This window comes from Aedes aegypti, chromosome 2 (genome assembly GCF_002204515.2).
Source record: "Aedes aegypti strain LVP_AGWG chromosome 2, AaegL5.0 Primary Assembly, whole genome shotgun sequence".
Taxonomy (NCBI): Eukaryota; Metazoa; Arthropoda; class Insecta; order Diptera; family Culicidae; genus Aedes; species Aedes aegypti.
Window position 1 is genome coordinate 145,083,855 of NC_035108.1, and position 23,048 is coordinate 145,106,902.

The 23,048-nt window shown below is 38.9% G+C and overlaps 2 protein-coding genes and 2 long non-coding RNA genes across 7 annotated transcripts; 2 read left to right on the top strand and 2 right to left on the bottom strand.

The window, feature by feature from the left end:
• Window positions 1-379: 379 nt before the first annotated feature.
• Window positions 380-11,258, bottom strand: LOC5576045 (peptidyl-prolyl cis-trans isomerase FKBP8). 4 transcript variants are annotated; one of them, XM_001662320.2, is made up of 7 exons: window positions 11,221-11,258; window positions 11,048-11,134; window positions 10,135-10,819; window positions 1,719-1,886; window positions 1,575-1,664; window positions 1,371-1,511; window positions 380-1,126 (listed from the first exon to the last, which is right to left on the bottom strand). In XM_001662320.2, exons 3-7 carry the CDS (start codon window positions 10,807-10,809, stop codon window positions 1,022-1,024), a joined length of 1,179 nt encoding a protein of 392 aa, XP_001662370.2. In that variant the 5' UTR covers window positions 10,810-10,819; window positions 11,048-11,134; window positions 11,221-11,258; the 3' UTR covers window positions 380-1,021. The 4 variants fall into 4 exon arrangements, 3 of the variants coding, with proteins under 3 accessions (XP_001662370.2, XP_021698309.1, XP_001662371.2); XM_021842617.1 differs by lacking the exons at window positions 11,048-11,134; window positions 11,221-11,258 and adding an exon at window positions 10,893-10,989; XM_001662321.2 differs by having other exon boundaries at window positions 390-1,108; window positions 11,048-11,248.
• Window positions 11,259-15,968: 4,710 nt separating this feature from the next.
• Window positions 15,969-16,307, bottom strand: LOC110676089. The gene is made up of 2 exons (XR_002500061.1): window positions 16,197-16,307; window positions 15,969-16,141 (listed from the first exon to the last, which is right to left on the bottom strand). It is a non-coding gene; the product is annotated as an uncharacterized LOC110676089 (long non-coding RNA).
• A 1,338-nt stretch (window positions 16,308-17,645) lies between these two features.
• Window positions 17,646-18,831, top strand: LOC110676090. Its single transcript, XR_002500062.1, has 2 exons — window positions 17,646-17,807; window positions 18,651-18,831. It is a non-coding gene; the product is annotated as an uncharacterized LOC110676090 (long non-coding RNA).
• A 1,640-nt stretch (window positions 18,832-20,471) lies between these two features.
• LOC5576046 (transcription factor BTF3 homolog 4) lies at window positions 20,472-21,720 on the top strand. The gene is made up of 2 exons (XM_001662319.2): window positions 20,472-20,607; window positions 20,684-21,720. The coding sequence occupies exon 2, from the start codon at window positions 20,706-20,708 to the stop codon at window positions 21,174-21,176; it is 471 nt and encodes a 156-aa protein (XP_001662369.1). The 5' UTR covers window positions 20,472-20,607; window positions 20,684-20,705; the 3' UTR covers window positions 21,177-21,720.
• Window positions 21,721-23,048: the final 1,328 nt, after the last annotated feature.

The following is a 23,048-nucleotide window of genomic DNA, read 5'->3' on the forward strand; positions in this document are numbered from 1 at the left end:
TCCGAAAAAGTTATGCGTCTTCTCAGTGAGAATCGAACTCACAACTCCCTGTTCTCTACATAGGGCGCGTTACTCCTACGCCACGTGAGGACTCATGGACGCAGAAGTTAACCTGAATTCGATTTTAGCTCAATAATCACGTGGTCCTCTTTCGCAAAGCGCACCTCTTTTGGGAAGAATAAGATGTTCATCCAATGAGTGAAGTGAAAATACGCCAAAATGACGTTACGCCAAATGACCCAAACTCGAAGATAGAAAGATACCTAAAAAGACAAACTGCGAAGACTTCAGAGTTTGCGAAAAAAACATAATCTAATAAACTACCCAAGAGGCTGCAATAAAAATGATGTTTTCTCTATGAGTACAAGTAGTCCACAAGGATACACACATTTTTTATTATACATTTGGATTTATTTAATTAAAAAAAACCTTGGAAAATCTATACATGCATCACAAGTTTACATGACGTGATATTACGTACTACACCTGCACTGTGGAATGACATATGACGACCCAAGCCAAGAATTCGACTACCACTGACATAAAAAGGCATTCTATAGGAAATTAAAGTAAATATCTAACATCGCCATAATTTTTGTTATCCCATTCGAGTAAAAAATAAAACGAACTGTGCGGCAGGTCGCATTACTTGTCGCGCATGATAGGATTGCATAGATGACAGCGAAAGTATAAATTATGTAAAAATGCTATTGTAAAGATTTACATAGTAGAACAACTTTTTTCTCTTTCTGTTCAGAGCTGTCTTTTTATATTAATTAAGGATGATTTTTCCACCGTGTTCGTTATGATAGGTCAGCAGTGTTTGATTGCCTAGCTGAAAGATTAACCTACACTTATCGGTGACGAAGTACATGATAATGTGATGATGGAACACTGTTACCAATTACCGACGCAATGATTTCGCTAAAAAATATCCTCGCTACGATCCGCTATTGAATGCAATTGCTATGTCCTTAGTTTTGAAATTTCGACGTCACGGTTCCGATGGTCCTGGTATTTTCTAAAAGTACCTATTGTTGTAGCGATAGATTGCCACGCCAGCGACGCCAATCAAAATGGATCCCATGAGGTAGCCCCATAGCTTGAACTGAAAGAAAGAGCAGAGCTAGGTCACATCCCACAGAACACGTGCGTAGAAATCGCCCCCATAATTACGATTTGGTTGGCATGAAAGACAAGAGGGAAAAGAAAGAAAAGAAGAACACAATTATTTGAATTCTAGATAAAAATAGTTCTAACCTTGGGGCTCGTTTCAAGGAGTCTTCAAAATACGACATCTAGGGTATTTCACAATAGATCACCGAACTACAAAACACTAAACATCTATCTTATAGAGAACTTGTCTTTACCTTGGAAGTTTCTCGATTTTGAGTAGCCGGGGTAGTTTTTGATTTCTGCTCCAACTTCTGAGCTTGCCCCAGCATCTTCTGGTACAGATCTTTCTCGTTGCGTGCCTCGCGTTTTGACTTCAAAATGAGTTTGGAAAGTTCCTGCCATAATTTAAAAAAAAATCATTATAAGTGTTGAATATCAAGGAATTCATGATTACTTACAGACTGAATCAGTTTGTCGTCCTCATCAATCGTTGCAGCTTTTTGCAGGAATGATATAGCTCCTTCGGTATCACCTTTAGCATCGAGAATCTGAGAAAAACAAATTGTTAGTAATTTTCCTGTATTTAGTTTTTTAGAGCATACTTTTCCTTTCCTGAACAGAGCCTTTGCATTGTTTGGCTGACACTGCAAAACGTGATCGACTGACTTCAGGGCAGCATCGTACGCTGCAATCTTCAATTGAGCTAAAGCTAAATTGTTGTAAACCTTCATGCGATCTTCCAACAGTTCTTGTAGTTCTGCGTTCGTTGGCTGTTAAGGTACAAGAAGAAACCAAAAGTTAATCCCGCAACTCTGAAAATTTCATTCAACTGCTGGTAGCCTCAGCAGCACGATCGTCCCAGTGCTAGTTGGAACGTTAGACAGAGCTGGCACGATGGCGCTCCTTCGAGACAGGAGTGCTGGCGTAGGCCCAATAAGCCACATGTAAAAACTTTATTGCGATTAGCATAGGAGATAATACGGCCCATAACAATCTTAAAAGACCCACCTCACTTTGTTGGACTGGACAGAAGGTGTGGAAAATTGGGCATCGAGTGTCCACTTTCTACCAAACCTTTGCCAAACCACAAATGAGCTAATAACTGGCTTCATAGTGTTGATCAAGATTCGGCAACGTGTTAACGGTTTGGTAGCTGGTCAAGGGAAGGATGTGCAAGATTTGGATAAAAGGTCGTTTCTTCAACTACATCATTAACAATGTACACTGTCCACATGAAGGGAGACCCGACTACGAGGAGACGTTTCAAGCGCAGCTGGAGCAGATATATGACAGATGCTCACTGCGTAACGTGAAAATCGTTGTTGGGGGCATGAACGCACAGGTAGAACGAGAGACAGACAGGTTATCGGGCGGAATAGCCTCCACGCCATATCGAGCGATAACGGCCAACGATGCGTCAACTTTGCAGCGTCTCGTGGTATGGTAGTCCAAAGCACCTTTTTCCCTAGCAAAAATCTCCCTAAAGCCACCAGGAGATCACCCGATAATCAAACCGAAAACCTAATCGACGGAATTCTCCGACATCACCAATGTTCGCGCATATCACAGTGCCAATATAGATTCTACTGATCACTACCTAGTTGCTGTATGTATGCGTTTAGAACTTGAAGCCGAACGCCACGGCCCAACATCGAGTGGCAATGAGACACAGAAGTAGCCCAAGTTTACGCGCAGCAGTTGTAAATGGACCTACCAAAGGAAGAGCAACTTGGCGCCGCCAAATCAAACAAACGACTGGTACGACGGCGAATGCGAGCATTTGAATGATAAGAATAATGCAGCATGGACGAGAATGCTGCAACACCGCAAAGTTATTTCCAAGGTTTGGGAGGAGGAAATATTACCGGAAGAATTTGATGGAAGTTGTCGTGTGTCCCATCTACAAAAAGGGCGACAAGTTGGTTTCGCCAATTATCGTGCGACCACGTGCAAGATACTCTCCCAAATTGTATGCCGCCGACTATCACCAATAGCCAGAGAATACGTTGGGCGACATCAGGCACGAATTATGGGCAAAAGACCTACAACGGACCAGATATTCGTCATCTGTCAGGTGTTGCAGCAATTTGTTCATCGATTTCAAATCGGCATATGATACAATGGACCAATGCACCTTTTCACGAATTTGACGTTTGGGCGGTGCCGAATTCACTCGTTGCCATGGTCACGTAAATAACACGGCACCGCTCAAACGTCAACGAGTGAACGCGTGCATTGGTCCATAGATCAAGATCAGCTATGACAGATTATGCACGAATATGGTTTCCCAGACAAACTGATAAGACAGATCAAGGCGACGATGGAGCGAGTGACGTGCGTAGTCCGAGTATCAGGCACAGGCTTCCCCAATGTACCGCCTCACGACAGTATTTCGAAGGCTGTCATCAACTGCTTTACACGACAGCCTTTTGAATGAATTATCCATGACAGCCTACCATGAGGTAGTCATGCGACATGTAACGATGCCGTCTTGTTCAGCACATGGCAGTTTGATCACATTGCATGTAGTTTATTCGTTAGCCGATGACAAGCTCGGTTGTTCATTCATAACAAGTCCCGTACACCCAAGCGTCGTACAGGCAAAATGAATAAGCAGTCGGGGCCTCTCGTGTTCTGTATTTGGCGCAATGTGATACGTCTCACTTAAATTTTTTCACAAGTTTTTTTTTTTGATTCTTCAAAATGTTTGCTCTGCATTCACTAGACTATGCACCCACAAGACGAGCATAGTTTTGAACATAATCATATTATCAATGATTTTTAAACCATGTTGCTCAAATTACGTTACGCCCGTTTGGCTCGCTATGGCATGATCACGAATGCTGTCAGCTGAGTTCTTTAGACAGCGACTGTTCCAATAGTGGTTATCACGCCCGATGGTATGGGTGCCCTAGTGTAAATGTAGTTGTGAACCTTAGAGGAAAACAATATGCACTCTGTCTCGAAAAACACCCAGAATTCGAGTATAAATTTTTCAAATTGGGTAATATTTCCATATGCATTTTAATGAGTCTGGAAAGCGTGTGCAAGTTTCTTTGAGGAAAACAAAAACAAACTGTGTACGACGAGCGTATGCTACTCTACGTGTGTTCAAATGTCACTAATGTCGTTTTCGATTATTCCCGACGGTGCACCGCGCGAGTGTAACAATTGACACCGGAAAATAGAACGGTTTCGGTGCAATATTTTGATAGCGTATGATGGTGTTAGTAAAGGCGTTGATCAAAACAAAATGTCATTTTTTCAAACAGATAGATCAGCTGTTTCTGTTATTCATTATGTGCTGTAAGAAATTCGGAAACATTAGACTCCTTTTTCTTTTGGATAGTTTGTTAATAGTGCTTATTAACACTGGCTGAAAACAATAATATGCCGTGGACGAAATAAATGTTTGGTATATGAAACTAAATCAATTTTTCCTAAGAACTGATTCAATGATATATATTTCATAATTCAATAAAATATATTCAAAATTCAGAATTTTCTTATTTCAATACTGTAAGGACTTATTTCTAGCTCACGATGAAAAAGGTGAATCAGTTTTTTTTTGTAATAATGCGAAGAGAGCAATGAAAATCAATCTTTGCATTCGAACCAAAATGAAAAAAATAATGTCGATTTCTCGTCAATCGACTTTTTTTTAAAATATAACCAGAGATTTTGTAATCCGAGTTTAAAATATGTGAACATACAGCTCCTGTCGCTGCTGTTTCTTTTTTGTTTGCACCCTTAAGCAAATTTCGGAGATATTTTCAGTTAAATTTGTGGTACTTACTGATATACATTTATTCCAAACATCTGAATGAAGAATTCCATTTTCTAACATAATCCGTAAAAGTTTCTACTGATACTTATTATTGTTTAATATGTATTTATTGTAGTTTTTGCTGCATTTATAAATGTCAAGCATATTTCTCTGAATAAATGAATAAAAAGACGAATAAATCCATTTTATCTTCGCAGTCGAAAATGAACTTCGTTACTGAAAACAACAAAACCTTCCAAAACGACCAAAACAAGAACGCCAATGACAGCTAAGAACCATACATGTATTGGTAAAAAGAGTGCATTACCTGCTACACCCAGCTCGATTAGGGTGTAGGATTTTCTGCACCGGTGGCGATCGAGTTAAAAACGGTGTGCTACCTGCGGAATAAAAGAACGGTTTGGGTGCAACTTTTACTACACCGGTGGGAAAACGGTGCAGGCGGTGCAAATAAAGAAAAACGACATAAGCTCTATACTGCCAACATTCATGCGTATGTGTCTGGTTGCTATTACGTCCCATGTGTGGTGCGAAACGTACAGCAGCAAGAAGCAGTGAAATGAAAACACACAGCGCCTGTCGGTTCGGTGTTTTCGGCTGCTGTCGTGTCGATGCTGTACATTAGGAAAGCCTGATCAGGCACACTTGCGAGTTCCTACGAATCTCGCAGAGGATTATGGCAAGGTGATGGGCTTTCGTGTTTACTGTTCAACATTGCGTTAGAGCAGTGGTTCTCAACCTTTTTGGTACTGCGACCCCCTTTGAAGCTTTACAAACGTCTCACGGACCCCTAAAGATGGATGTTCTTAAAATCAATGTTTATGGAAATACCGAATCTCTCCAATAATTTTCCCTTCCGGTCGCCACGCAGTTTACCAATGCCAGAAGCACCAAGCTGGACTGTGATCGAAAAGCGAGGTTTTCTCAACTATGTTGTACAATATACATAATGCGATTATTGAAGTGTTATCTAATGTACTGGACAGGCACTTCTACAAATAATGTCTGTAATCCACAACAAATCCTAATGGAGAAATCGTCAATACAAGAATCCTGCTGTAATCTTTTGGAGGAGTCCACTATGAATTGAGTCAGGAATTTACCTTGTATTTTCCAATAATACAACAAGGAACTTCCATAAGGCATCTTGGAAAAATTCAACAATTCATGCAGAATGATAAACCACTGTGAGGTTTTCCACAATCCAATTGTCTGAAACAAAACACTAAGCTGCATTTATGCTCGGTTCAGAATTAACTAAAAAACTTTGGCACTTCCAGGATCCACTTTGACAGGGGGAATTTTCTCGGCTGAATTGTCTGGAACATGGTACCGTTTTGACTCATATTCCGAACACTTAAGGCTAACAGTGACTTCAAATGCATCTGATTGGCATAAATTAGTTGATATTTGTGTAAATTTTAATTTCTTCGTAAAGTCTAACTGTTAGCTGTTGGGTGTACCAATAATAATGTTGATTTAATTAGTTTTAGTATTGTTTTTACGTAAAAGTATGGAACAACATTTTGATTCAAATGCCGAACACTGTGTTTATTCTGTCTCATATTCCGAACACCTTGATTCAAATTCCGAACAGCACGAATAAACCGTATTCAAATGAATAATTTCGCTAATAAATTTATCTGAGCTGATTCTACTGGTTTCAAACTAGAGAATCATCACTACACCCGCGGTATAAATTATATTGGAGACGTTAAAATTGAATTGCAATCGACTGCCGTTTCCTTGTTATTTGGTGACATATTTCAGCGAAACATTTCAACCAAATCGCCATACAAAAACCGAGTGTTCGGAATATGAGTCTGTTCGGAATTTGAGACAAAACGGTAATAAGAAGCGCTTGGAAACAATGCATATTGTGTTCAGTACAGTTTTGTCTCAAATTCCGAACAGACTCATATTCCGAACACTCGGTTTTTGTATGGGTATGAAGTTGAAATGTTTCATTGAAATATCTCATAAAACTATCAGCAAATGGCAGTCAATTACAATTCAATTTAATCATCTTCCAATCTTATTTGAAAATGGCTGTTTTGAAAATCAAAGGACCTATCCTTGGGCCACGGCACACTAACAAAACTCATAAATAGGCCAATATCTGTTTGAAAATAAAAAATGGGTAAAACATTTTATTTCATATTGTTTTCCACATTTTTGGCAGTTTTCATAATGATATCTATTATTAACGTTTTGAAATAGTAAAATGCAATCAACGAGCAAGATATCATATGAATATAGAGAAATAGCAATTGAAAATGTAGTGATCAATATTCTCTGATTCAATGATCTAAGGATCGGCCCTTTTGAATTTTTACGCGAGACTTATTCATCAGTTAGGAGAAACGAAACTTGTTCTCAATGGCGGACCCCCTGGGAACTCTTCACGGCCCCCTAGGGGTCCGCGGACCACCGGTTGAGAAACCCTGCGTTAGAGGGTGTGATAGGAAGAGCTGGGATAGACACGAGTGGCATACAGAAAGCCCATGATATTGTAACAGGGAACTTTGAAACGATGGCAGATACGAACATCCGACTAAGGGCTGAAGCTAGGCGAATTGAACTGAACATCAATGTGTCGAAGACGAAGTAGATGATAGCGAGGGCCCACCAGAGGACACACGGCATTTTCCTCACCTCGAGTTTATATTGACAGTGATTAAATCGAGGTGGTCGAAGAATTCGTGTACCGTAATCCGGGGTATCATTGATCAGCGGGGTAACATTGATCGGAATGACTCATCTCATAAAAAGTTCGTATCATCATGAATTGCGGTTCTACTTCTTATAATCATAAGCCAATGGAAATTAAGATGCTTGCGAAAATTGCATTTCTCCATGCGTAAATTTAACAACTTTTTGAAACAATGATTTCATTGGTTGAGGATGACACTACCGAAGATTCATGTCTCACATAAGTTGTACAAGCGATATGAGCAAGGGAAATGTGATTCTTGCTAAAAATGGCATCGCCAAAAACGCCAAAACTTTCAAAAGAATGTTTAATTTGGCAGGAAATTGCCTACCTTTAGGCGAATTCCGCGGTTCGTGGTGTTTTTAATTTTAAAATAACTAAATAAAAGTAAATGACTTGTAAGAGTTTGACCATCATATTCTGCTTCAGAAGTTATGATTTAAGTAAGTACCGACATTTTCAATATTACCGAACGTTGTTTACATAAGTGATCAATGTTCCCCATATCAGCTAAACAAAACAATCGCCTAAAACATTATAATAAATATGCTTAAATCTTTCAAGAAACAAACTACAGTATGTGGTCACGAGCTATTGGTGACAGTATTTGTTTTAAAAATATAAAACTCGCAATATTTGCATTTTCAAATGAAATATTTGAGAAATATCCTAAAAACTGATCAATGTTATCCCGTATTACGGTACTTAGGTTCACTAGTGACCGCTTGCAATGACACCAGTAGAGAAACCCAGAGACGCATCGTGGCTGAAAATCGTGCCTATTTTGGACTCCGCAAAACTCTCCGATCGAGCGAAGATCGCCTTCGCACGAACTTAAGGGGGCATGATCCGTCATTGATTTTATAATTTTCAAAAGCAGTTTTTTCGTTCAAAATCAAGAAAATTTACGGGAAAATGTGTTCACTGTATTCTTTTCTCCAACCGAAACACAGTGAACACATTTTTATCGAATAATTTTTAGTTTTGAACAGAAAAACTGCTTTTGAAGTTTCGTTGATGACGATGATTACGATGACGGAGCGTTGATCGTTAACTATCTAGAAGACACTGATTGGAACGGCACTCCTCTATGGGCACGAAACATGGACACTACCTACAGAGGATCAACGCGCTCTTGGTGTTTTCGAACGGAAGGTGTTGATGGAAGTCGGAACGTGGAGAAGGCGGATGAAGGCCAACCATCGTCCACTTCGCAAAAATGGGCGGTTGCGGTGGGCCGGGCATATCACCAGAATTTCGAATTACAATCCGATGAAAATGGTTCTCGAAAGCAATCCGACCGGCACAAGACGACGTGGTGCGCAGCGAGCATGATGGATCGAACAAATTGAAGACGGGCAGCCATGGATTGAGTCGAATGGGGACGTCTCATACGTACAGCAGAGACCACCCAGGCCTTAGCCTGGGAAAAAAGTGTAAAGCATTTGTAACGTGTATCAAAATTTATTATGTTATGCTATTAGATTTATTATTCATCAGAGCAAAAATATGTGAAATTTGTACAAATTCTGAGAAGTATGATTATAACATTTCTCAATTAAGTGCGATCATTATTAAAAAAAAAAAGTTCGAAATTATTGGTAGGGGGAAATGATACTTTGCCCCTCTGTAAAATTATTGAGGGGGCAAAAAGTGCTTCACCCCCTCCAAAGTGGGCGCCTATGCATCCAGTGATTTTTAATCGATTTTGCTAGGATTTCCGTCCGCTAGATTTTCGTTCAGAACATTTTTAAGATCTCAAGCAATGATGAACCCTAACGACGCTCTCTGATAAACTCCCTAACTTCTAAGGAACTCTTGATAAATTTGTAAAATCATGTTCGAAAAACAAAATACCCTAAACAAAATCCAATAGGATTTTTTGAAGGCATTCCTTGAAAATAATAAAACGAAATTCTTAAACAAGTTTGTGTAAAAATTATCGGAATAATTGCTGTAGTGTTTGATGATATGAAACTTGAAACTAAATACAGTCGTCTCTCCCTTACTCGATATTTCGTATCTCGATATCGAGTTAGAGAACCATAGTAAAAGTAGGTTTTCATGGCTAACTCGATGGTTACTTCGATCGCAGTTGCACTGGATTTGTGTTCTGTAACTCGATACCTCCCTAACTCGATGGTCCCTTCAATATCCAGTTATGGAGAGTTGACTGTATTGAAAATTCATGAAGATTGGAAAATTGCTCAAGAAGTTTTTGGAAGTACTGTAAGAGTAATTCGTGGATCAAAAGCTGGACAAAATTTATGGATGAGCTTAATAATGATAGTTCTTTCCTGAAAATCTGGAATAATTTTGGAGCAATTCTTGAGATACACTGTAGATGAATTCACGAAGGAATTCTAGTTGTCTTATCCATGCCAAAGTGAATCATGAAAGTGCCCAAGTAGCTCTGCACCCTAATACAGCGATTAAATAGATAAAATCATCGTTCCCTTCAAAATACCATTCCAAGCTCAAGGATATCGCAAAGCATTCCAGTGCAACTAAAACATACCTCCATGTTTCCACTTTCCGTCGGATTCGTGATGCCGCCTTCGCTTTCGTCCAGGTATTCCAGCGCCCTTCGGTAGCTCTGGATTGCCAGATTGTACTCTTGCCGTTTCATCCAGAAGTTGCCCCTCAGACGTTTCTTGTTACCGATCTCCTTCCGGGCCGTGTATGTTTTGCTCTCCAGATCGGTTTCTTCCTTGGTCGATACCAGCTCTACTGTGTAGGTAATTTTCTCATTCGGAGGCACCGTTCGTTCCGGATGGTCTTCGTTCTTCAAGCCTTGCTCTCCGTAAGCGAACCTCGAGCTCACAATCACTTCCGCTTGCTCGCCAACATTCATCAGCTTCAATGCCATATCCAGTCCTTGGACAACTTCTACATCGTCGATCTGAACCACACAATTCTGCTCTTCTTCCACGACGGTTCCATCATCCAAACGTCCGGTGAAGTTAACAATGGCAATGTCTCTGCTCTCGGGTCGTTCTCCTTGGCCTTCTTTCAGCACCTTCTTCAGGAGTGTCCCATTCCCCAAGATGTCCATATACTCTTCCTTTTGGTTTTTGGTGCCTGCTTCCTGTTGTTGTTGCTGGCCTGTGGATGAATTCATTTCGGCCCGCTCTTGCTCATTGATGTTGGAAAGATCTTCAAACGAGCTGCTACTCGATTTTTCCGCGTCCATGTTGATTGCTCTGATGAAGAATAACAAAAACCATCCGTTATCAATTAAATATTGACCAATTTTCTCAGACAATATTAGCTAACCCAACGAAAAACAATACTGTTTAGCTACAAAGGTCAATGAAAGTTTCCCAGGAATTAAAACTTGACAATGACGTCGTCAAATTTCATCAAAAGCGACAGAATCTGATATTGAAAGGTCTAGAAGGAAACAACACTTCCCCTGATTCAACACTTACCGTCTGCTTCTCAAAAGTTGCTGCGAACTTTGATTTGAGAGAGTTATGTTAAAAGGTTTGACTCATTTGCAAAACTATTCAAACTTTCTAAAAGTACAAAAAAATCAGCGCAAAAATAATATTAAATATTATTTTTCCTTTTCGCTACGACGTCGAATCTTCAAAACACGCACACCTTTGGATCGGGAGGCAGATAAAGAGAGAGCGAAAAAGATAGCAAGTGTTATTTCTGGAGGTTGTCAGTTGACAAGTATGATACATCGAATGACATCTGAACTTGCGATGATTTTTATGGAAGAAATTCGCCACTGAGGCTCGTCTAAAATGTTGAGTGGAGTGAACACGCTAAAAGTTTTCCACTCAATAAGTTTTATCTGTACACGGAACCAAAAGTTGGAGCAGAATAAGGTAATAAAATTCTCGCATAACTTTGGTAACCATGTGTGTAGCTCGCTGTTTCTGAGCATTTCAATGGATTTATACGATATTTAACAACTCTATGGTGAAGAAAGGATCATTCTCTACTTGCCAGTGGTGTTGGTTTGGATGCTTATACATTCATTTGCCCTAAGACAAAGAGCTACACACGTGGTTACCAATGGCTTTTAGGGCGTTATCCCAGATTATGCGAGAATTATTAATAAAGTGCTTTAAGAAAAATAACCCTTATTTGAATACCATCCATTATTTTGACAAATTCACTGTTAGACAAACAGTTCAAATACAGTTAAACCATTATAACAGTATTGTCTCTGCAAGAAGCTAGTTGTCGTTTCACCGCGCTCCGTTTTTTTAAGTTGGATTCAATTTGTTTGCGAACGTTGAAAATAGTAAATTGCGTCGTAGTATCCTTTTAACTCTACCAGGAGTCAATATCTATCACAGTTGTTGTCAACGGTATCATTTGTGCTGGAAAGCAGTAATTTTTATGATAAAACTCGACGTTTGAGAACTCAAAACTCCATCGCTGTGAAGATGCTTTGTAAAAAGTGCACTCATTCTATTGACATGAAGACGGAATGCTTCACTGTGTGCGAAGGAAACTGTAGCGGAGCTTATCATGCTCATTGTGTTGGACTCTCTGAAGCTGCTGTGAGTGTGATAAAAAAGAACATAATATGGCTTTGCGATATCTGTTTAGAATCGTTTCATGCCGAACGCTTCCAAGAGCTGATCGAATGTAAACAAGACGCAGAGCACAGTGGTCCAAAAGTGGAAATAATAAAAGAAATTAATGAATTAAAGATTCAAATTTCCAACATCACTACAATTTTGTCAGGATACTCGCGACGTTCAACATTAGAGGAATCATTACCATTGCATCAAGTTTCAACACCGTTATCATCTCCGGACGCTCTGAACGAAGTATTGCGAGAAAGTTCTGCTAATCATACGAATGAAGGAATAGCATGCACCAGCACGGAACGACAACATTATTTTTCGCTGCTTTTATCGAATGTGGATAGTTGTGTGACGGAACAAGATATCGATTCGTTGGTATCGAAATCGCTTGGAATCACGGATATAGACAACAGGACCGTTATTAAGCTCGTGCCGAAATGGAAACCATGTGAAGAATTGGACTACAGTGGTTCTCGATGAGAAATGGAAAACAGCCGCATTGAGATCGTCTACTTGGCCACCGACTATAAAATTCAGGGAATTTATCAATCGCCAAAGATGTACTTGGTATCCGTCTAGTTGATCAAGTCTCACTGAAATTATATGCTCGTTGTTAGTGTTTTGTGTTTGAAGTTGTTAGTTTTAAAATGCTTAAATTCGAAATTTACTGGTTTGTTTTATTTGTATGTTTAAAAAAATTTTGTTGCCGTATTATTACTGTCTTATTGCCGTCTTTATTACTGTGATATTGTCAAAATGCTTATTGTTTACCCTAGTTTTAAGAACACATCATTGGGGCAGAATCAAGCCTGTTGATGAACAAATAAATAAATAAATAAATAAATAAAGAAATAACGAATAATGCATGTGTAATTATCAGCTTTTGGTGCTTTATGGTATTTTAACCGTATATCGAACCGTTCCGTTGTATTTATACAATAAAAGAAAATGCAATGAAATGTTCCATTATAAGTAATGAAACAAGAACACTCGTGTTTAAATTTTTATTATGTATCAATTTAATCTTAATTACTTTACACACTTTCGCTTGAATTGGATTCATCATATCATGTCAAAATATACACATACGGACACATTTTTCCATCCGGCAGCTTGGCCACGTCTTCGTACCTGTGAAGCTGGGGTTAGTCATGCAGGCGATAGCCGAATGAGACGAGTGTATCAAGTTCCGGACATCCTCTCCAGGTCCACAGCTTACCTGACTCCCTTCACTATCAGGCAGCAGCCACCGAAGCTATGAGAACGGGTTCAGTTTGCCTCGTTTGCCTGCTTGTTTATTTCGGGTTGTGTCCGGTGTTCTCAACGTTTCCGTGGCTTGGTGGAAGCGACTAGAACTACAATTTCAAATGCCTCACATCACAAGCTGAAAAAAATAGAAGCACATTACATGCCGCTGGACGGGATGAGTTCAGAAAATGATTACTTACCATCGATTTTGAATCCGGTGGTCGATTAGATGTGTATTTTAATAAAAATGAACCAGCAGCAGCAGAAAATGCTTTCGTTGGTTTGTTTGTTTTTTTTTTTTTAAGACAATGCGCGATCAAAAACACGCCAAAACTATTCTACACAGTGAAAATGAATGTACCAAACATATTGAACATATTTTGTTTTTTTTTTGCTAACCTCTTCGATTAAAAATATAGAAATCACCAAAACATTGTTCAGATTGTTATCAAATTGTCTGGAAACGAAAAAATAATTTAATATTTATGGGGAACATAAAGCTAAAGCTATAGCAGTGTAATTTTTTTAGGGTGATGAAATTGAAAATAGCTCACAAACATATCAGTCCAATGAACTGTTTGCCAAACTGTAAAGTAATTGTTATATATTGTAAAATGTTTATGTATAGGTGGGTTGCACAAATTGAAACAAACACCGCAAAATCATCATTCATACACTGCAAAAATTGTAATAATTTTCTACATGTGTATCGACACATCAATATTAGAACCTATCTCACACATTGAATTCATATAAATGAGATTGAATGAACCTTGTTACTGTGAATAAAAAATATGTGTGAATCCACATAGCAAAAATCTATATAGTTTCACACATAACGCTTATATGGAAAATGAACTAGTGAACATCAACAACAAGAACGAGGAAAACAGATCGAGTGCAGATCAACCATTTTGTAAAACGAAAACCTTTTTCGTTAAACAAGTAATTTGGTAAGTTTGTCGAATATTTATTGAAAACTTGAGTACATAACTAATTGAATTATTCATTTTCGCAGTTTGAGGGTGAGAAGACGGAACCAAAGGAAGGCAGCCAGCGAAACCACCCTGTAAGCATCACAATAGTCATCATTCCTTCGCTTATACGAACAATCCCACATCACCAGAAATTCTCCCGGTTTCTTTATTGCTGGGTCATTGTGACAAAAATAATTCTTAAGAAGAAATTATAATAATTATTGTGATTGAAATGAGAACAAACAATCATTTTTATTACTATATATGATTGAGAATTTGCAACTATATTCTAAACTAAAATCCGAGCTAAGATCAATAATATTATTCATAAATTATCTTCATAAAACTCATGGTTTTCAATAATAATTATCATGTGAACTGACACATAGCTTCAATATATTTTGAATGAACTCCAGTTATTTGTTTCACACATAGTCAACATGTGTCGACACAAATTGCAAAATACTATGTGTGGAACAAATACTAACGATATGAGGAATTTTTCTAGTGTAAGAGTTTTCGATCCAAATTGTTCAACCATTTTTGAATCCTTTAATAGATTATCACTATTTCGTATGAAGAACTCTCGATTACTTTTTCAAATCGACGTAAGTAACTTTCATACGATTTTGAGAAAACTAATTGAGAAGAATCACAACCTGTCTTCTAAAACTGTTTTAAAATGAATCACATTTTTAACATTTTTTCGCCGTGTATACCAATAGAAGTATTAGATTTAGAACGCTAGGGGCGCTGTTAGTCCCATACAAGGGTTGTGATAGGGACAATTCAACCACAGTAGCCTTGATTTTTGTTGGCGCCAACCATCGGTACTCAAAGTGTCAACGATTGTTTTGGTTTTATTTAGTCATTTCGTTGTGCATGAGAAGTGAACCGAGTAAAAGCGAAAGAAAATGTTGTTGAAATGTAAGGAAGAATGGCTAGAACAGTTGGAACTGAATGAAACATCATTTACTTACTTCTTCCACATGATAAGAACGGATCCGATTGTGTTGAAAATATATGTATTGATCAATCTTTATCATTCGCGTTCGTGATCGTCGGAAGGATAAGCAGTTGGATTTTTGTATTGTAGAGTAGATACTCCATCTCTTGTTTTTCCCCTCCATCGTATAGCCATTGAAGAATAATGTGATTTTTTTAAAGGATATAATTGAACAAGAAGTGATTAATAAAACATATACCACTCCCAATGTTGAACGCATTTCTATTTTGTGGTTTTTATATACTTGTGTCTTTAAATGACTTGTACGCTCTCGAACCGTTTACATGGAACCATTTAGTCTAAAGGACTTAAGATAAAATAATTCACATTGAAAAGTCGGTTACATATTTGAACTCGCTCACTGAATTGTTCATAATTTCACTGAAATTAAAGCTGTTATTTAAAGTAAAATAGCAGTCATATTGTATATTCCACCTCATGCAGTCTTTGTTACATTCCTGTAAATCGTTATCAAGTACTTCCTGTATCGGGCCCGCTTGTGGTTCATCACTGATTTGCTGGTTGTTATCAGAAAAGTCCATGGTGCATTTTTGTTCCGGTTCATTAAAAATTGTGGGTACCGCCGCAGCTGTAAGGAATCGTCTCCCTCCGACAGTCTTGAAGCAGCAGTTCGAAAAGTGTCGGAAACAAATAGCTGTTTCTCTATTTTGTTTCAATTCTTGATAATTCTGCTTTAAACTTGCCATCCATTGCGCGGCCATCACAGTATCTGTAGGGAATCTGAAATAAAAAGTGGTTTTATCATGTAATTTTGTGATTTATTAGCGTTCGTCACCTGTGGAACGACACGCCCAGACGGGACTTTCGACTGTACGTTGAATCACAACTCTTGAGAGCACACGAAAAACCCATTTTGGTAACAAAACACTTCACTCGCGTACAATGGACCGATGCACGAGTTCACTTTTTGACTTTTGGGCGGTGCCGTGTTATCTACGTGACCATAGTAACTGGTGAATATGGCACCGCTCAAACGTCAAATTAGTGAACTCGTGCAAAGGTCCATGGTAAGAACGTTGATTGAATGTATATTTTGGTTTCGAATGCATGATTTGCTATGATTGAGTTGATGAAAATTTGACACTTTGAGTACCATCACAAAAATAGGCATACTAGATGCTGGTCACAAGATTTGCAGCGACATTAGCGGTCTAATTTATTATGTCTATTTGTATATTGCTCAAATTTTGCATACAATCAGATCGCGTTCAAAAACTACGTAGTTTCTAATATTTTCAACAAAAATAATTATAACAAAATTATAAGCCGTTTCATACAGTTACTTTCGACGTTTTTCTACCAGTGTAAAATCAGCTCAAGTAGTGTTTTGTTTTGATTCGTGGATAAGTCACTTTGTCTCTCCATACAGCGGAGCGACGAAAGTAGTGGTTAGGTAGCGAAAGTTGAAAATCTTACTTTCGTCGTTTTGTAAATCCAGAAAGTAAACGCTCTAAAAGTGAAAAATCGAGTTGGTTTAGAGCGAAATGAGTAGAATTCCGTCTGCGAAACACGTAGAATCGATAAAGTAAGTTTGTATACTTTTTTGACTTGAGTCGGTTTGAATAAGTTTTCGAGAACTCATAACATATTTTACTGTCCAAAGCTTTCGATTTCATTTTGTTCTACATAAAAGAGATTGTTTGTGAAACATTAACCGTAACTGAAACAGGAAACTTGCTGTTTGAAATGTATGGCCAATTGTATTTTTATATGCGGGCACACAAAAATCGTGGTAGTGAAAAGGCAATCTCACGTACGTGTTGCACCAACGGCGATGGTATATAAAAATTGTCGAAGTGTCAATCGATTTCGAATACATCTCTCTCTTTCATCGACCGACGATTTGGACGGCGATTTGAGGAACGGCGGTTTAGACCCGCCGTGTCCAATCGTGAAATCTCCGTACAATAGTAATTTTTACTGTCGAAATGGTTTGTTTGTTTGTGTATTTATGACACTTTACACCAGAAGGGTGCATTCGTGTCGGACTTTTAAATTCAATTTAACAATTTACATTACAATTTTTTGAAATTGAATGCACAAAATATTTGATATAAATGCAAATTTAGTCTGCGCAAATCAAGTGGCTTTGTGTATTTAATTTAACCCTCTAATATAGTAATTTCAACTGCAACGCTGTTCTCAGTGTAGAGAGTAATCACTGTGCAGCGTGCTGCTGAGTCGAAGCCAAATGAGAGCAGCCGTAACGGTGCGCGACTAAACTAATGTCGTTTTTCTTTATTTGCACCGCCTGCACCGTTTTCCCACCGGTGTAGCAAAAGTTGCACCCAAACCGTTCTTTTATTCCGCAGGTAGCACACCGTTTTTACACTCGATTGCCACCGGTGCAGAAAATCCTACACCCTGATCGAGCTGGGTGTAGCAGGTAATGCACTCTTTTTACCAATACATGTATGGTTCTAAACTGTCAGTGGTGTTCTTGTTTTGGTCGTTTTGGTAGATTTTGTTGTTTTCGGTAACGAACAAGCAAGATCTTCATTTGCGCTCATTTTCGACTACGCAGATAAAATGTATTTATTTCGAAATTGAATATTCTTAGAATTTACTAATGCTACAATAAATACAGGTTTTATAAGAATAATAAGATATACTGAGTATGTTTCATCAGTAGAAGCTTTTACGGCTTATATTAAAAAAAGGAAGGCTTCTCTCAGATGTTTGGATTGCATGTAACCAGTACTACAGTAATACATTAAAAACACTTTAGTTCGGTCAAATTTTCCGAAATTTGCTCATGGATGCCAACAAAATAGAATAAGCAGCGGCTGGAGTTGTATGTTCCCGTATCTTAAGCACGGAATTCAAAATCTCTGGTTCTATGTTTTTCAAAACTATTGACGAGTAATCGACATTGATTTTCCAATAGAATTAAATTCTAATGATGATTGATTTCCGTTGCTCTCTTAGCCTTATTACAAAAAAAATCACCTTTTGCATCGTGAGCTAGAAACATTGCGGAAGTATGAGTTTTGGCGAAATTATTAGCCAGAGAGAGGATCGATGAAATTAAATAAGTCCTTACAGTATTGAAATATGAAAATTCTGATTTTTTTTAGCATATATGCATGGTATCAATTCTCAGGAAAAATAAATTAATGTTCATATGCCAAACATTTATTTAAACATTTTACATTCAGCCATGGTTGTAAACATCATTAACAAACTATCCAAAACCCGAACGAATCTAATGTTTCCGAATCCCTTACAGCAAATCATGAATAACAGAAACAGCTGTTCTATCTGTTTGAAGAATGACATTTTGTTTTGATTGACGCCTTCACTAATACTATCATACGCTGTCAAAATATTGCACCGAAACCGTTCTATTTTCCGGTGTCAATTGTTACACTCGCACGGTGCACCGTCGGGAATAATCGAAAACGACATAAATTACATGGCGCAGTATCATTACGCTGATCCGTACCGGGCGCTGCTAACCGGGGTAGCAAAATAACAGCGCTGCCTTCGGAAAGCATCGGGTGAGCAAATTTAGCAGCGCGATAGTTGCGCTGCTATTCGATTTGAATTCAAGCATACGGTGTGGGATATGAAATTCTGGTTGAAGTTTTGGAAATCTGATGCATGATGCGCATGAAGTAGAAATTTCAAAATTTTGGGAATTCGGGTAAACCTTCAAGATTTTGATAAGAATACTACACGCAAAAAAATTGTGCGGTAAAAACTACCATTTTAGGGGGTTAACTTAAGCGTTCGCACCGGCAATTTTCAGCAGACCAGAAATGCGCTTGATTTTACCATGTCTGTAGTCGAAATCAGATTGTTGTAAATTATTTCTGTCAAACGTACCAGTAATGTGGTGGGGTGTACCGTAAACATAGTAAATTGGTCTGAAATTCCATGGTAGTTTCAAGAATGGGCGTAGTCAGCTAAAATAGTAATTTTAACCGCGGAATTTTTTTCCGTGTAGGAATCTGATGCAGTTATTGGAAATCCGATAGAAGTTTATGAAATATTCGAAAATCCTCGTAAGAATTTATCGATTTCGGAGTATTATGGGATTTTGGGATTCCGACTGGAATCCTTAGAATTCCGACTGGAATCCACGGGATTCCGCCTGGAATCCTCGGGATTTCGACTGGAATCCTCGGGATTTCGGCTGGAATCCTCGGGATTCTGACTGGAATTTTTGGGATTCCGACTAGAATCCTTGGGATTCCGACTGGAATCCTCCGAATTCCGACTGGAATCCTTGGAAGTCCGACTGGAATCCTCGGGATTCTGGCTGGAATCCTTGGGATATCGTCTGGAATCCTTGGGATTTCGGCTGGAATCCTCGGGATTCTGACTGGAATTGGAAAGAGATTTTGATAAGAATACCGTCTGGAATCCTCCGAATTTCGACTGGAATCCTCCGAATTCCGACTGGAATCCTTGGGAATCCGACTGGAATCCTTGGAAGTCCGACTGGAATCCTTGGAAGTCCGACTGGAATCCTCGGGATTCCGGCTGGAATCCTTGGGATATCGTCTGGAATCCTCGGGATTTCGGCTGGAATCTTAGGGATTCCGGCTGGAATCCTCGGGATTCAGATTAGAGTCCTCGGGATTCTGACTGGAATTCCAGTCGGAATCCCAAGGATTCCAGTCAGATTCATAATAATTACGGTCAAATTTGCAATATTTCTTGTAGGATTTACAAGGATTCCGGAAGAATTGGCAAGGGTTCCAATCAAATTAGCATCCAGTTGGATTCATAAACAATCTCAAAAATTTCCGATGGAATTCTAATAATTCCGCACCAGAATATAATAGATATTCCAGCAGAGTTACAAAAATTCCCAACTTGAATTGATCACCATTATTTTCACAACTCATATGTTAACCCAAAAAGCAACGACCGGTACGGTAACGAGTTACTAAATATGGTAGCCACCGGTGTGAGAATGAGTGACTAAACTAAAATGACAACTCTGGGGGTGATCATTTTAATCAACCAAATAGTCGCCCCCGTTAAAGATGCTCTGAGTGAATCGTTTTTGGCGTGCGCTTCTTTGTTCCGATGAGTGTGAAATCCACCATCGAGCACGCATCGCCGCCTTCTTCACACTGGTCGAATCGGTCATCTCGTCTAATGGATTAGAGAGCTTGCAGCGCACTCTAGCCGACTTCGCTCTCTTTGATCGAAATTTGTCAGAATTTTCACATGTGCGTTTCCATTTGGTCGATCGTAAAAGTGTAAAAATTGTGCTGATAAAGGCTCTTTTTCTTGGTTCCATTGTAGTGAAAATCATCTCCCAGCGACCATGAACGCGGAAAAGCTGAAGAAACTGCAGGCTGAGGTGCGTATCGGCGGCAAGGGCATGCCCCGTCGCAAGAAGAAGATTGTGCACACAAATTCCGCTGTGGATGACAAAAAGCTGCAGCTGTCGCTGAAGAAGCTCGGCGTGAACACCATCCCCGGAATTGAGGAGGTTAACATGATCAAAAATGACGGAACCGTGATTCATTTCAACAACCCGAAGACACAGGCTTCTCTTGCAACCAACACATTCGCCATCACTGGTCACAGTGAATCGAAGCAGATTACGGACATGCTTCCGAGTATCATTACCCAGCTGGGACCGGAAGGACTTAACCAGCTGAAGAAATTGGCCACGGCAGCGGTAGCTGAGGACGATGACGATGTGCCGGAGTTGACGGAAAACTTTGAGGAAGCCTCCAAGCAAGAGGTGGAAAATATTACGCAGAAGGTGCAGGAGATTCCAGTTTCATAAATTGACTCCCCCACCCTCGCCTTGCTACTGCGCGCCTCTTCGCTCCGCTTTTCAACAATATTATAGTCGCTCCCATCCCCTCACAACAAAAATGGTAAGGATGTGTTTCTTTTTCTTTGTGCGTGCTGGTTCAGCGCTGAAAAAAAAATTCTGCTCCACAAAAGTACACATCTTCACACAAGTCAGCCGACAGGAATAGCAGGTAGCATTTCATCAGAACAAGAAGCACCCCATTTCTCGAGTGCCATTTGCCAAGTAGCAGCCAGCAGAGGCGAGAACCTTCCCCCCTTTTAGGAGCTTTTTGGGCGCCGGTCAGTGCGGGGTCGAAATCTCGCCGGCCAGTCGGAAATGGGACAAATCAATTGCAACATCTAAATCTGCGCGAACACTCTGTGACTTGTACATAACTAAGAGAGTAAAATTGAAGATCAAAGCTCTAACAGCAAAACTGCAGAAGAAAATTTCGTTATGAACACATTTTAATAAACAAAAAAAAAACTGAATAAAGAGTAGATTTAAGGAAACATAAGGTATCCAAAACAGATTTCGCGTTTGTTTGTCGTCAGCTTTGTGTCCTTCGAACACGTCCATTTTCTAATTGGAATCGCATTACGTTTGATTATAATTGTTTGCTGCAGTATGACGTGCATCGTACTCTAGGGGGGTTCAGATCGTGCTCCCCGGAGCACTTGGTGCTTCGTGACTTGGAAAATTTGCAACAAATCTCAAAAATATCAACTCTTCCATAACGCTAAAGTTAGCCAGCTTCAAAATGTTACAGCTCATACCAAATTCGAAGAACATTCATACAAGGGGGTTGGTGGGTGAATGACCCCTTAACTAGTATTTTCGGCAGCTTTTTCTTTTCGTCTTGGGTGGTTTTCGAAAACATTTGACTCAAAATTTGCATCAATACTTTTAGCATAAAAGCGCATCTTATTACGAACTTCAGAAGATTTGGTTTAAAAAAAAACTTATGGTGAAGAGAACAAAACGGTCGTTTTGTTTAGTTTTAAAGAGCACAAATCTAGAGAATAATTTAACAATTTAGGCTGAAAATTTGGTTGATTGGTATCTTATTACATGTAGATAATTGATCAAATTTTTAACCTGTTAGTTTTTGAGGTTTGTGCTCATGAAAATTGTGACTTAAACTCATCTTAGGATTTTATGGACAATATGCATAATAAAATACTGTTTTGCGCAAAGTTTTATACAAAATAAAGAATATTTCACTACAACACTAACATACTTGTTCAGTTATACGAACCTTGTCCAAAATAAAAACAAAGTCCTAAAATTTCTTAGAAATGCTATCTTTTCTGTCGATAGCAATTATCTTGTTTTAAAACATTTGGCTGAAAATCAAAAATAATTCCACTTCAATGAATGATAACTACAGTTAACTCTCCCTTACTCGATATTCCGTATCTCGATATCGAGTTAGAGAACCATAGTAAAAGTTGGTTTTCATGGCTAACTCGATGGTCCCTTGGAACGCAATTGCACTGCTTCTGTGTTCTGTAACTCGATACCTCCCTAACTCGATGGTCCTTTCAATATCGAGTAAGGGAGAGATAACTGTATTAAGCCCTTAATAAAATAGCTTTCGAAATCGAAGATATTTTAAATTTGCAGATCAGAATCGATTGATTTTGAAACAGAATCGAAATTAATAAAAACACGAATCTTACTTCATGATTTGCTCTAGAATTATAAGGTCGATTTATGCAATGCAACAATTTCGGATTTCAAACGCAATCGCGGTAAAGAGTAGGCGCCCTGCAAAAAAAAAATAATCAAAAAGTGCTCCGTGAATCACACGTCTGAAACCCCCTGCTCCTAGAGTCATTGTATACTTCTTCTTGGCAT